Source organism: Mercenaria mercenaria, chromosome 8 (assembly GCF_021730395.1).
Source record: "Mercenaria mercenaria strain notata chromosome 8, MADL_Memer_1, whole genome shotgun sequence".
In the NCBI taxonomy this organism is placed as follows: domain Eukaryota; kingdom Metazoa; phylum Mollusca; class Bivalvia; order Venerida; family Veneridae; genus Mercenaria; species Mercenaria mercenaria.
The window spans coordinates 59627357-59643043 of NC_069368.1; the positions used below are offsets into that span (position 1 = coordinate 59627357).

General features: G+C 37.5%; 1 protein-coding gene across 3 annotated transcripts in view; it reads left to right on the top strand.

Annotated features, from left to right (window-relative positions):
• LOC123566274 (uncharacterized) overlaps positions 1-9590 on the top strand; it is a 42601-nt gene extending 33011 nt beyond the window's left edge. For all 3 annotated transcript variants that reach the window (XM_045360219.2, XM_053550065.1, XM_053550064.1), the window contains exons 3-4: positions 2143-2298; positions 3895-9590. In XM_045360219.2, the coding sequence (XP_045216154.2) occupies positions 2143-2298; positions 3895-7062 (3324 nt within the window). In that variant the 3' untranslated portion in view covers positions 7063-9590. The remainder of the gene's footprint in view (positions 1-2142; positions 2299-3894) is intronic.
• Positions 9591-15687: the final 6097 nt, after the last annotated feature.

The window sequence follows — 15687 nt, forward strand, 5'->3', positions numbered from 1 at the left end:
ATAATTTACGTTTTGTACTCTGTAAGACGTTCAAATATGTGTCATATGGTACCTTTTGCATAAGAGAGCGCGCACGATGAGGTTAAATGGAATAAAATAATTTGAATAAATACATAAAATATGACATTGATGTTGACACACAACAAATGAGTAAAGAATGTAAAAAAAAAACCTGTTGATTTGACAACAAATTATGTGAAAAACATTTTGTCGAATTTACGCCAAGTTCATATCTTTAAATTTTGGACAACCCTTTGAGATCATCAGAAAACAGTATTCAAAAAGTAAATTATAAATAGTTCTATAAATTTCTCCCACGATGTATATAATAACCAATATGAAAACACCAGACTATCAGATTTCTACACAATTACTTTCCGCCTATTCACTGTCATCATAGAATTTCTTCCAGAGATATTGACGCCATGTGTATATGTGCGTTTCGAGACACAGTCATATCAGTCAATTTGAAAGGATTTACAGTTGCTTTGGATACCTTTAGAAATCATGTTTTTTTTTGCTGGAAATGCATCGTGCAAGTGTTTTTGTGAAGTTCCGATAGTGGCAATAATTTTCCAAAGTCCATGGTACCAGTTTAGAGACCAGCAACTGAAAACAAGTTTGAAATTGATCATTGGCAAGGTTGAAGTCTTACGACTGGTCATTGTTATCCGACTTTCTCTTGAACTCGATAAAAGAGCGTTCAGTTAGGTGAAACTGACTTTAACTAACTGAATGGCGAACACTCTTTTTAGGCAATATAGTTGTGTGTGTCCGAAAGACTTGATAAAATTAACTGAGTGCTTAATGGACCACAACCAATAAAAAAATTTAAGACATATAAGGAAAAAAACTTCCTAAAAGAATTATTAGTCAACAACACTGTTACAGATTTTTGGATATAAATGTATGATCTTAGTAAAGTTATGGGCAAAACATTTGTATCCAAAGGACATTGCATTATTATCGAAGCATAGTTCTCGGAGAAAATAAAATGCTTTGGAAGACAGAGGTAGTTTATTTTACATTTATTAAACAGTTTTTATGCAGTAACTCATCTTGTGCAATGCAATATTTGCAATAATGTATCAGTTTTCTAAACGAGATTCGTACGTCGGTGGAAGCACTGCAAATGCTATATATTCAGCTCGTATAAAGTTGTCAAGATTGAATAGGAAGAAGACATAAATAATGATAAGAATTCTGGTAATATTAGCAAAAAGCAAAGCATTGAGAAAGCTGGCAGCGACAGAATGATTGTTTTTGTAAGTGTTACGAGAATAAGGAAAATTTTAAAACAAAAGTATTAGGTAGAGCCAACTACATTTCCATAGTTTATTTTACATGTTAATTCTCATAAATATCATTGTTTTCATCCTGGACTGAATCATTTTGAACACAGCATAAATTGAAACGATCATGCCGCTCGTTGAAAATACTCAACAAATTTGTTTTGTAATAGGAATAAGCAATGGAATGGGATTTCACACTGTAATGATTTGACCCGTGTTTTTTTTCGAGAATTATTTCTAGCCACAGTGTATAGTATAGACATATGAAAACTTTGAATGGATACAAAAATAAGGATTAACCAAACAAAGTCTGATAGGTGATAGGACTTGAACCATCCTACGCGAGCGCCAGGCAGCTGGAATACAGACACATAAATGTATACACAATTTGCTAGATCTTTTTATTTGATACGAATTTCAAATTAGTAATTTCAATGAGAGGTGTAGAATTACTTTTTGAACTATATTATTAGAAAAGGCGTACATTTTGTATTTTGCTGAAATTCGTTAAAAGACTGTTTTCTGTTCTATGGTTATTAATTTCACATGTGGTTGTCATAATTGCTAGATTCAGATATTGCGAAGAGTTAGACAGACAGACGGATGATAAGCGACTAAAACATTTGAGCAAATATTTAAAAGTAACATAAACCAGAATATCAACGCTCACAAAAACATTGTTCTTGCGTTAAAATTTTCGTTCAGTGTAGTCTAATAAATGACAGTGTGACGTATTTTTACAGAAACGCGTGTAAAATATAATTTGATAGTAAAATTGGTAAAAAAATATACACTGACAGAGCATTTAAAGACAAACAATTTATAACCAGATTTGTTCTTTTTTATTTAGATGAACACAGACATGGCTGTAGAAGATACGGACGATACCCTGAGTGTTTCTAGTACGGATCTTACAGACATGTTGATGGCATCTAGAGATTTTCTAAACTCTTCCAGGTTTGACGATGCTGAGGCTGGCTTTCTCAAACTTTACAAGGAAATCCAGGTATGCTTTTAACGTCTTATTAAACTATTTCGCTCTTTGATATTTGAGCCGCGCCATGAGAAAACCAACATAGTGGGTTTGCGACCAGCATGGATCCAGACCAGCCTGCGCATCCGCGCAGTCTGGTCAGGATCCATGCTGTTCGCTTTTAAAGCCTATTGCAATTAGAGAAACCATTAGCGAACAGCATGGATCCTGACCAGACTGCGCGGATGCGCAGGCTGGTCTAGATTCATGCTGGTCGCAAACCCACTATGTTGGTTTTCCAATGGCACGGCTTATTTATTCTTTTTAAACTGACATCTTCTGTTTTCAGTTATATCCATCATTGCTCTTTATACATCACTCGAGGATTTTCTGTTAAGTATATTCTGCGACCGAAATCGAAAGGACACACTGCCTCATAAACGGAAATACACCGAACAGTCATTTTGACGATCTTACCCAGCAACGCATATATGCGCTAGGCGAAAAGAGTTCTTTTATTATTTTACATTTAAGCAAGCAAGTCGTGAACCTCTGTTAAAACCGGACCTTGCTTGCCGGTTATGGGTGTAGTTACGCAACCTGTGACACTTAATTTCACAACCCTTTGCGCAAATTAGGATAGACCAGAACCTTGAACTACCAAACAAAAATGCGTATTTTTATGCTGTGTGTAAAATTCCTATGTCGTGATATTCGTTTGTATGTCCCCGGAGGTAGAGTCGACACTGGTCGTTTTAATCACATGAACGCTCACGGGGAATTAACTGTCGCTTTGAAAGGCGACCTCAATCCGTTACGTTATATGTTTGACAGAAAAGATATGTAGCATCACAGTGGTATTCCTCTTTTGAACTGAACAATCTCCTGAAATATGTCTGACCCGAAATAAACTAAATGGATTACAAGAACATTCAATTATGCATCAGATGTTAATACCAATTGGTTTCATCCGGTTTAAAGGGGGCGCGCCTGCAGATTTTTGTCATTTTCAAAATTTGAAATAAAAAAGAGTTTCATTGAGTTTTATTTAGTTGTTATATATATACTTAAATATAACAACATTAATGCGCTGCTGTGTGCTATGTGTAATAAACTGTCTATCGCGTTAATTACGAGGCCAAAACTTGGTTTGAATACTGACACTGCATTTACTGCTTACACCAAAACATACTTTAATGTTCTGATATTGTTTGCATTGCGATAGACATCTGCAGAATTGTTTTGATAGATTCCGATCAGCCATAAAAACCGAAATATCTAAATTTAACTAGTGCATCTAAATCCAAATTCAGTATACTCGCGTGCAAACACTGCAGACTCGTGCATTATTAAACAGAGGAGAGACAACTATACAGACGCATTAAGGGCAAGAAAATGCATCACGTAAGAATTTGCCAAGACAACGGTCGCCGGATCTTGATTGTTGAGACTGGTTTCTATCCTTTTTTTTTTCGCGATATTTCATCAATAAATGTTCCGCATCGTAATAGTGTCTGTGTATATTTATTATTAATCAGTAATCAGAAGTCATTTTGCTATCTTTTTCAAACGTTTCATTTATGAATATTCCGTCTGCATAAAATTTAATCTTTTATGTATATTTTGCAGGAAAAACCAGAAGACAATGGCCGTCTGCTTGTGGAAACGCTGACAGGTTTGGCGGACATTTGTATCCGGCGTAGCAGGATGTGCCGCTCCAATCCTCTAGAATGGCAGTGGCTGTGCATGCATGCTATTGCTTTGCTGCAGTACACAGTCGAGTTCTGCGACTCTGAGCTGGAGAACCAACTTGATAACGAGGCTACAGAATGGTACCAGGAACAAAGACAAGCGTCTGAGCTAAAATGTCGGCCTCTGGAAGACGCTTTCACAAGGGCACTTTACAATTGTCTAAAACACGACGCCAACTTTTTCGATCCATTTCAGTCCTTCTCTTTGCCGAACACTCCAGTCTCTCAGCAAAGAAAGCCAAATTTATTTCCCCTAAGTTCTACAATGCCCCAATACTTGCTGGTTCCCGGTATGAGTTATAGAGTTACCGACCAGGGACTGAAAAAGCAGAGTTCGGATGATTCAGACGTGGCCGTTGACTGGCTAGCAAAATTTCAGTTTTACTGTAAGGATAGACTTCAAACAAAAGACTCAAAATGTGTAACGGAGAAAGTGTTGAAATCCACAAAAAGCACAGACAATGATGACACCGAGAGTTTAATGAGCAATGGTTCACATGGTTCCTTAGACTGGGACCATAGTGATCTACACGGCATTGATGAATTAGAAATGGATATTACTGAGAAAGAATCACCACTCACTGACTTTTCTCTTGAATATGAACTCGCATCTAGTGAAACTGATAACGAAGGCTGGGATTTCTTTCTTCATCAACGCCGTAATTGCGATTTACAAAGTGTAGTACAAGTGGTGCCCAATGATGAAGAGAAATGTGATGTGAATGAAAGGGAAACTCCAAGCTTAGATAAAGAAACGCAGGATATCTATCAGCAAGAAAAGTCAGAGAAAACTCGAAGAAAGCACCATGAGCCTCGAGATATAGTATCCCCTCTACATGCCCATAGCATCAGTTTAACACTTGCTAGATCGTTTTGTCGTCTTGCAGACAAGTTGGTTCAAGAAGAAGAGTACAAAAAAGCAGAAATAGTGTACGAGAAAATACTTGATATCATCGACGCAATCCAAGACGGTACAGCAGGAATGCTCAGATTCAGTGCCCGTATAATGAAAAATCTTGGTACTGTTAAATCAAAGCAGGGTAAATCGTCGTCCGGGCTTGTTCTCCTGAATAAAGCACTCAATACATACCGTGATCTTCAAGATGAAGAAGCCAACTTTGAAATAGCAGTTGCACTAATTGAACTTGGGAACGGATACATTGTCGGTAAAAATCATGAAGATTCAGTTTTTGATGATGTAATTATAGCAATTTGTGACTTCTTTGAGAAAGACGCAAGTGATTCATCTTCAACGTCAACATCAAGCTCTGTTCAGTCTCATATTTCACAGATGACGTCTTCATTGACGTCAAATACAGAAGACAGGAACGTGGAAGAGGCTGTCATGTGTTACACTGAGGCTATATCGCTCCTTGATTGTTACGAAGCGGATGAGAAACAAGTGGATATGTTCGCTAAAGCTATCATGAGACTGGGTGATTGTCATTTTATGCAGAAAGACTATGACAAAGCTCTTGAATGCTATGAAAAAGCACTTGGTATGTTCAGATCATATAACATATTTGGTAAAGACTCGTTGATGGAAAACGCGCACGTGCTTTGTATGCTTGGTGTGTCAAGTTTCATGTTACACGTGTATCCAAGGGCAGCATCGGTCTTCGAGACGGCGTTGCACATGGTCCGATGTGCTTACGGTTTCAAAAGAACATTTTTGAATGGAATGCTGCAATCTCTCTCTGGAATCACATACTACAAAATGAAAAACTATCACAAATGCGTATCCATGTGTTACCAAGGTTACGACACTTACTGTGAACTGTTCGGAGATGGAATGCCGCGTTTAGATAAACAGAAGTTTTGGTTGGTCTGCCAGACGCTCTATGTCATGGGAAACTCGTACAATATCTTGAGTCTTCAGCAGAAAGCGATGAAGTACCTGTCTATTGCTCGGTCACTGATGAAATCCTCAAAAAGTCGAGAGAGAAGGCAATTTATGAGAGTTCTCCAAATTCTGGGTGATTGCTACTTTGCCAATTATGATTACAAGACTGCTCTTCAATTTTACAATGAAGCCTTGGAGTATGGTGAATGTGAAAGCTCCATTTCTTTTGACGAGGTGTTCGATCCGAATTGCGCTTCAGACGAGATGACAATTCATAATCATCTTGTCAGCAAATCTGCCGAAGCTCACCTCAGCATGCAACAGTACCAGAATGCCGTGCATTATCTGGAACAAGCTCATGATATGCAAGAGGTTATGGGCGAGGACATCAAAGGTGACTTGATCAATACTCTGCATCAGCTAGGGCATATGCATTCCGTGGCAGGAGATGTCAACAAAGCTATCGAATCTTATAAGGAATGTCTTGAAGTGTTTAGGGAAATTCACAAAGGCGAACTTGAACCAGAAATGTGTACCACATTGGGAAATCTTGCGGCATTATGCTACGTGAAAGCTTGTATCTCTGATACCATTGAAGAGGAAGATAAAATGACTCGTGACGCGGATGCGTATTTTCATGAAGCACTCGCACTTGATAAGAATGCAGAAGTATGTGTGAAATATGGAAATTTCCTGTACAGTCAATGTAATTATGAGTCTGCAATAGTGTATTTTTGGAATGCTTTGCGAAATGACAAAGCAACAGCAGATATAGTATACAGAGGATTGGAGAAAGTTACTCTACCGGAGCTACTTCAAGACGAAGTGGACACGCATGATGAGATATGCTTGCCCTCGTCTAGTCTAGCACGATACTTACTGATTTTGAGTCACAAAGCTCTACATGAACTGGATGAAGCAGAAATAAATTTAGTTTGTTTAATGGAAGAAGTCTTGGACTATGACGTCCCGCTTCTCCACTCGCTCCTCGGCTACGCAATGATGGAACTTATGTTGTTCGAGGAAGCGGCTGATTGTTTTCTAACAGCGGCTGAGACAGAGGAGGATTATCAACTGGCATGTGAAAACTACTGCATTTGTCTCCTCATACTGCTACAGAAAACATTATTGTCCGGCCTAGAAAATATTTTAGACTATGTATCCAAGCACGATCCAAAGTTTTGTATTGAGTATTCATTTTGAATGCGTCAGCCTAATGCATTCATTCAATTCATTTATGCACACCATACGTTTCCGCAGCGTATCTGTTTTAAAATTGTTATTCAGTGCTAGTCACGAAAACAGTATATGTATTATTGACTAATGATTTTATATAGTATAGTATACATCAATTATACAAGCCAAAAGTCACATCTCTGTACAACGTATGTGTTCATTAGGACATATTTCGAATCAAATTGTGTTCATTCCGTGCTCTTGTGCAACTATATGTATGCATTTCTTTTCTTGGTTTTAGTCAGCATGTAAATGCTTTGCATTTTGTGTTCTGCTTGTAATAGGGAAAAAATAAAACTTTCTTTTATGATAATTTTATTTGAATTGACACTTTTCAGTCTAAAGCACGCAGTCTTAATCGAGCGCTGACTAGGCAAGTCTAAAGGCTATACTTGCAATGTACATGATGTAACAAGGTGTAAGATAAGAACTTTGTTCCGTTCGAGAAACATAACATACTTAATTTACATTTGATCAGTATTGGTAATTGAATACTATTTTATTTCGATGTTATGGCGTGTCTGATACAAAAGTAGAGAGATATGTTTCAAAATATTACTCATTTTTCAGTTTAACTGGTTTCAACATCCAGTCAGCAACCAGAGATTTTCAAATTTTGACTCACTTAATCGGCTTATGTAAATCTATAATGCAGATACTTTAGTGGGTAAATATGGGGGTTGCTAATTGTTACCTATTATTTTACATGTTTTATTTATCAAACTATAAATAGGTTATAGATCACTTATTGACCGTTTAATGAAATAAAGGAACTGACCTCCAAACCGTATGACAAAAAAAAAGAAATTGAAATTAATTCTATATTTCTTAAGAAAGCTTTGAAACTATATCAATGACAGACTTTAATATTGAAAGACATGAGAATTAGTTATATTACTGATATTTACATTCAAAATTGAAAAGCGTTTGTATCGGGTTACTTTAATTATAAATCTTTATTATTAAAAATTATTGCGTGCGCTTGACAGGTTTTATTGCCGTGGCGGCTCGGATTCGATTCCGAACTGGGCATGTTTCTCTCTCCTTATTTTGGCATTTTTGAGATAGTTTATAAACAAAAACTCAAAGAAAGGTCGTTGTTTGCCAAAATCTGGAGATCAATGCCTTTTACTTTGCTGCACTTTTTCTGCAAAACTTCAGTTACACGTTTATTACTTGAGTCATCAGTTATGACATATTCTCTCGACGTGTTCATATTCTTTTGCCTTGTGTTTAGTTTCGGCAAGGTAACAGTAAATTATCTAATTGACATGAATATGTTAGTCGAATTTAAATTGCAAGGCAAAAGATACTATAGTCATTAGCATATTTTGTATGACAGTGTGTATATGTAAATTTAAAATTCTTGAAGTCAATTTTAGACACAATGATTGTACAGCTATGTGCGAACCAACTTACAATTTTTCCCAAGAATATGTATTTTCTTCTATTTTTGCAAGGAAACTAGTGCAACTTTTGTATTCAGTCAGTATTCATAAATTTCTAAAATAGTTCATAGCGTTTTCTATCAACATATCTTCCACATCGTTAAGAAGACAGATTATTCTGCATGTTTTTTGTTGTTGTTAGTTGGTAAGAGCTGTTGCTTGCAGAAAACATCATTCTTTTGCGGATGTGATCATAACAATAATGTACACATTCGATTCTTTGTCCGTTTATCAGATAACTTCCGTTTTAATGGCACTCATAATATGTATTTATGACCAGTTATGGGAGATATCAACAAACATAAAATGTGGTTAAATAGTCATGAAATGACCTTGTTTATTTTTACATCAGAAACGTAGAAAAGCATATAGCATATGTTTATTGTATGAAAGCAACAGGTTTCTGATTTTTTTTTACAAAGCAAAATCAATTTATAAAAGTAAATAAAGTAAATAAAATGTGGAGGCTTCTTTAGAAATGGCCAAAAAGATAGGACTTAAAAGAGAACTATATTCCACCACATTTTCTATGGCACTCATATGTATCTATATCAATCGAAGATTTACTGAGGGAAAAAATCGCGAAAATGTTTAAAACTTAATTTGCAAGCTTTAATATTGCAAAATTGCGCAATATCATGTTTGTTTTTGTATATATGAACAGTGTGTAATTTTGAACATACATTATTACAATACCATTTTATAAAACTTGAAAATGTATGCAATTCTTCTAGAACAGTTGTTTTTATACTTAAATTTGGCACGTACATGTAATTGTAAATTGTAACACTATGTTTGCCTGTTTGACATAAATATGTCGGCTTCTATGTAAGTAATTTATTAGTCGCATTTCTCGTCTTTCCGTGATAAAATTGTTTTAAATGTTGTGAATTACCCCATACTGCTGCCTGTTCTTGAATGATGCACTTTCTACATAACTATATCTTAAGTGCAAGTTTTAAACATGTTGTTAATATTTGGCCAATTTCATGCTTTTATTGATTATCAACATCATATTAAATAAGTTAATAAATAATCATAATTTAACTCTAGTTTATTATTTGACATAAACAAGATGGACATGATGGCCCTTAGTAGCTGCATGTAGCTCTTTGTGACACGCTGAAGGTTGCTCAGACCAAATTTAAGGACATCACGCTAAAACCACAGGCACCAGTATCGGACCTGGGACAAAAATATGTTTGTTTTCATCCTAAATGAGTTCAAAATGAAAAATATGTAGTGAAATATGAGCCCCCTTCAAAAGATACATATGTCTACTGAAGGCCAGAATCTCGAGAATCGAGCCTGCGAGCAATGGGTTCAATTACCGGGCCGTTGTGAAATAAATTCTCTAGACAATTTGTAACACTGCGCGTGTTACGCAAAGTTTCTTTGGGGAATATTTTTAGCCCAAGTTCTGTTTTTCGAATATTTATTTGTTTGTCTAACTTAAGTCCGCTTTATTGAGGGAATTAGCAAAATCCAGATTCTGTTTCTTCTTTTATTCAGTTTTCAACAACAATATATGGATGTCCACATAATAACAATAATTTCTGTAAACACAATTAAATTAATTAAAACTTTGTAATTATCTAGTCGGATATCTCGACATGAAACACAGAAGTATATGTCCTTCTTATTTCGTAGGTAAAACTCTTCTGTCCATCGTTTTTTTTTTTTTGATTTTCATGACAACAATAAAATTAACCAATGATATTGCAGGAAACATACATGTCCCCTAGCAACAAATCTCGCATACCGCGATATCTTGTAGATTTCACGTGATTTCACGTGGCCAGGGACCTTTGTCTGCGTGTCAAAAGATTATTATCTTACTAAACAGATATAAAGATTATGTAATAAAATGCAATAAGTCTATTAACAGACATTTAAAAGCAATTACTTTGACACTGCAAGATTTTGTCAATCTAGTAAGAAATAAAACATTTCTATAATGACAGCGTATAATTTTTTTTTAAGATTATTCACAAAATTCGAGTTTTTACATAGATCTATACAACTACTTTTTAAACATTTCAAAACTAATAATTAACCGTTGTTTAACACTTATGTCACTGCATGACAAATTGAACAAACTACCTATCACTTTTTCCCGTATACATTTAGCTACAAAATGAGACCAACCCAAGTCTCTAGGCCTTCCCGTTCATGAAATATCCATCAGGAAACGAGTGCTTTCCTGCTTTCACATTTCACTACATATTTTTCATTTTGAACTCATTTAGGATGAAAACAAACATATTTTTGCCCCAGGTCCGATACTGGTGCCTGTGGCTACAACATACCTTAGCGGAAAAAATCTTCAAGGTGATGTCAGTCAAAAATCAGTCAGTGTTTCTTTATTTTATTTAACCAAAACCAAAACATGTATTCCTGACATTTGAGGCAGGGGTTGCATGCCATTGTTGTCTTGTAAGGTGAAAGTTTGTGTCAGCTTATTCAGTTATCCATAAATGCATAAACATATTCAACATTGATAAGAAAAGTTTCTTGGAGATCCATTAAATATGTGATGTTTACGCCGGTTTTTTTATTCTATATTTTGAAACTCTGGCTACTGGTGTCAGTTAAAAGTCAGTTATTTGAGATTTCTTGGACTTGTAAAAGTGAAACTATAAAGAAAATCCTTAGAGGCTTCAGTGGCTGATTGGTTCAGGTTGCTGGCTTCACATCACATACACCTCACTGCTGTGGACTTGAAATGTCATTTTGGGTGTAGAATTCTTTCATGTGAGGAAGCATCCTGTTGGCTTTTTGAAGGTCAGCAGTTCTACCCATGTGCCTGTCCATGTCTGAAATTATGCACGAAGGGGCCCCTGGGGTCTTTCTCGACCATGAAAAACGGGAAAGTCACACATGACTTATAAATGTGTGGGTGTGATGTTCAACTCAACCAAAAAAAAACCATCATAGATAAATTGTTTGATATTCTGTTATGTGCTCAACAGATGACTTTCGCTGTCATGAGGTCAAAGGCCAAGTTCACCATATACGTAGTTCAATATGACTGGGGTACCTCAGATAGGCTTGATCATACTGTGAAATCATTAAACCCCCACAAACGAAGTTTAAAGGTGTATATACGAGTGAGCTTGTCGGTCGGCCTGTGGGGTGAGTGAGCGAGTTGAGTTTTACGGCGAATCGACACAAAATGGTCATACATCGCCGAGATCGGCCTGTGGGTCGGTCCGTTCTAACCCGAAATTTCGACTTACTAACTCGAAATTTCGAGCTACGTAAGTCGAAATTTTGAGATAGTAACTCGAAACTTCGTAAGTCGAAATTTCGGGATATTTAACTAGACATTTCGAGTTATTAGGTCGAAATTTCGAGTCAGTATCTCAAAATTTCGAGTCAGTAATAAATAAAACTCACCTGGCACTAAAGCTGTTCTGAATATTTCTCCATTTGTCGTCTCAAAATTTAATCTACGTCATTTGTATTGAATATCAAAGCTTACTGTTTACTTCAGGTGATATTTTGTTAGAAGCTATAGAATCTCCTTTCAAACCAGTTTAAAGAAACTGTAAGACTGCCCATGATGGTGCATGTTGGATGGGCATCTACGACTAAGAGGTCAAAGAAACGTTGTTTTCTTTTAGTTGCTGTAACATCGTTTTTGTTCACCGGACATAACCATTAGAATAGAAATATGCTAAAGAATGTTTGGTCAATCGAGTATGTGATGATAGATGCTAAAAGAATCATGGTCCAATTAAAATTTGGTTCATTTACATTGTCATAACACTTCAATGTTGTTGGCTCCTTGGAGCCCAGAATGGCCTTCAGCATAATTATATCTTATGTGTTTCATGTTTATATTTAGCGAAACATATATAGGTTTTTGGGTCTCCGTGGCCAAGATCACTGACTTTGAATGACTTATCCCTCGTCTATGTGAGTTCAAAACCACACTTGGGTTGTATAATTCTTCATGCGAGGAAGGCATCCAAGATCGTTGGTTCTACCCAGGTGCCAGTCCATGCCTGAAGGGGTACTTGAGACCTTCTCCACCATCAAAACAGGAAAATTAAGCCGCCATATGACCAAAAATTGTGCCAGTGTGACTCTAACATCTCAATCCCCCCAAAAATGCATAATGGAAATGTGAGAAAATTGCGTTCATTAAGCGTAACTACATAAAACAGTTCTGCTTATGTCGTTGCTGGTTGCATGAGGGTGTTGTACATTTTATTACCTTGGTAAAACCGAGTTTGTTAATGATTATTTTGCATAGTTGCATTTTATGTTTCCTAGGATCATGTCATAGCTTCAATTAACATTCGCAAATACGGTCTGCAAGTACCTTGTGGCGGCCTTGTATACTTGTATACAGTACAGTGCTGTTATTGTGTTATTATTTCTGCAGTTCAGGATGATAGCGTTAATTCAATGTTAATGTACAGCAAAGTTCCGCTTGAGCCGGTCCTGGGTCAGGGGAGAGCGTATTGCACATTTCATAACCTCTCCAGCAACAAAATCTACATGAAGATCCTTGAAAACAAAGTCCGCATCAAGCAGAATAATAACAAACTTGGACTTGGTTTATTTAAGGTAATGAAACGTGCAAAACTCACTAGATATATCTACTGGCTTCAGCGGAACTCTACAATACTATCAACTGAATGGATTCCGTGATCCCAAACGACCAGAAAATATAAAATCACCAAGTCCAAAACTCAATTAACCTGTTTCTGCTATCTAATATCGTGTAGCGTTCTATGATCCAGAAGAATCGTAAAATATGTCCTGTACATGGACACAGTGTTTTATTTCTAGTTTTGTGGGATGACAGATGCCAATCTGTGTTGATATCTAATAGAATTCCGCTTAAGCCTCGGGAAGGTGGGAAGGGCGAGTGTTTCACATTTCATTTCTTCTTATCCAGGAATCAATCAAACCGATTCTCCAAGAGACCTTCTTAAAGATTTGATTAGCCTTCACAACAGCGGTCTTTAAGTGCCACTGTGGAGCCGTAGAATGTCCACAGTATTAAATGTGTTGTTACTATTTATGGTCTTTTGGGGTCATGAAGTTCATTATTAAAGGAATTCAGCTTGGGTCAGTGCTTAGGTGAACGTGAAGGAAGTTGAACTTCTTATTACCTCTCGTGAAAAGATTCCATGAAAGCAAGTCTACTAACATCCTCTTCACACTTTGTTGGCCAGCCTCTTCATACCTTCTTGGCTTCCTCTTAATACCTTGTTTGCTAGCCCCTTTATACCTTCTTGGCCAGCCTTTTATTAACGTTACATCAATGTAACCATAGGTCATATGGCGACCTTCCTGCTTTTGATGGAGGTAAACGCTAGGTGTCCCTCTCGGCACGATTTCATCACGGGGTGAGGGGCATTTTGGTAGAACCACTGATCTTCCGTAAGCCAGAAGGATGGCTTCCTCATATATGAAGGATTTCATCACCCCCAAGTGAGGTTTCGAACCTACATGAGGGGCAATGATTCACTGCCAGCGACCTCATCCACTTGGCCAAATACTAGTAAGTCATACCTTATTTGTCAGTCTATCCATACCTTGTTGCCAAGCCTCTTCATACTTTGTTGGCCAACCTCTTCATACCTTGTTGCCAAGCCTCTTCGTACGTTGGCAGCCTCTTCATACCTTGTTACCAAGCCTCTTCATATCTTGTTGGCCGACCTCTTCATACCTTGTTGCCAAGCATCTTCATACCTTGTTGTCAAGCCTCTCCATACCTTGTTGCCAAGCCTCTTCCTACTTTGTTGGCCAACCTCTTCATACCTTGTTGCCAAGCCTCTTCGTACGTTGGCAGCCTCTTCATACATTGTTGCCAAGCCTGTGCATACCTTGTTGCAAAGCCTCTTCATACCTTATTGGCCGACCTCTTCATACCTTGTTGCCAAGCATCTTCATACCTCGTTGACAAGCCTCTCCATACCTTGTTGCCAAGCCTTAAGCCTCTCCATACCTTGTTGCCAAGCCTCTTCATACTTTGTTGGCTAACCTCTTCATACCTTGTTGCCAAGCCTCTTCGTACGTTGGCAGCTCTTCATACCTTGTTACTAAGCCTCTTCATATCTTGTTGGCCGACCTCTTCATACCTTGTTGCCAAGCATCTTCATACCTTGTTGTCAAGCCTCTCCATACCTTGTTGCCAAGCCTCTTCCTACTTTGTTGGCCAACCTCTTCATACCTTGTTGCCAAGCCTCTTCGTACGTTGGCAGCCTCTTCATACCTTGTTGCCAAGCCTGTGCATACCTTGTTGCAAAACCTCTTCATACCTTATTGGCCGACCTCTTCATACCTTGTTGCCAAGCATCTTCATACCTCGTTGTCAAGCCTCTCCATACCTTGTTGCCAAGCCTCAAGCCTCTCCATACCTTGTTGCCAAGCCTCTTCATACTTTGTTGGCCAACCTCTTCATACCTTGTCACCAAGCCTCTTCTTACCTTGTTGTCAAGCCTTTTCACACCTTGTCGCCAAGCCTCTTCATATTTTGTTCGCCAACCTCTTCATACCTTGTTGCCAAGCCTCTTCATACCTTGTTGCCAAGCCTCTTCATACCTTGTTGCCAAGCCTTTTCATACTTTGTTGTCAAGCCTTTTAATACTTTGTTGACCAACCTCTTCATACCTTGTTGCCAAGCATCTTCATACCTTGTTGTTAAGCCTCTTCATACCTTGTCGCCAAGCCTCTTCATACCGTATTGCCAAGCCTTTTCATACCTTGTTGCCAAGCCTTTTCATAGTTTGTTGGCAAACCTCTTTATACATTGTTGCCAAGCTATTTCATACCTTGTTGCCAAGCCTCTTTACTTTGTTGGCCAACCCCTTCATACCTTGTTGGCCAATCTCTTCATACTTTATTGCCAAACATCTTCATACCTTGTTGGCCGACCTCTTCATACCTTGTTGGCCAATCTCTTCATACTTTATTGCCAAACATCTTCATACCTTGTTGGCCGACCTCTTCATACCTTGTTGGCCAATCTCTTCATACTTTATTGCCAAACATCTTCATACCTTGTTGGCCAACCTCTTCATAGCTTGTTGCCAAGCCTCTTTATATCTTGTTGTCCAACCTCTTCATACCTTATTGGTAAATTTCCTCGTACCTTGTAGCCAGGCCTCTTCATAAAGCCAAC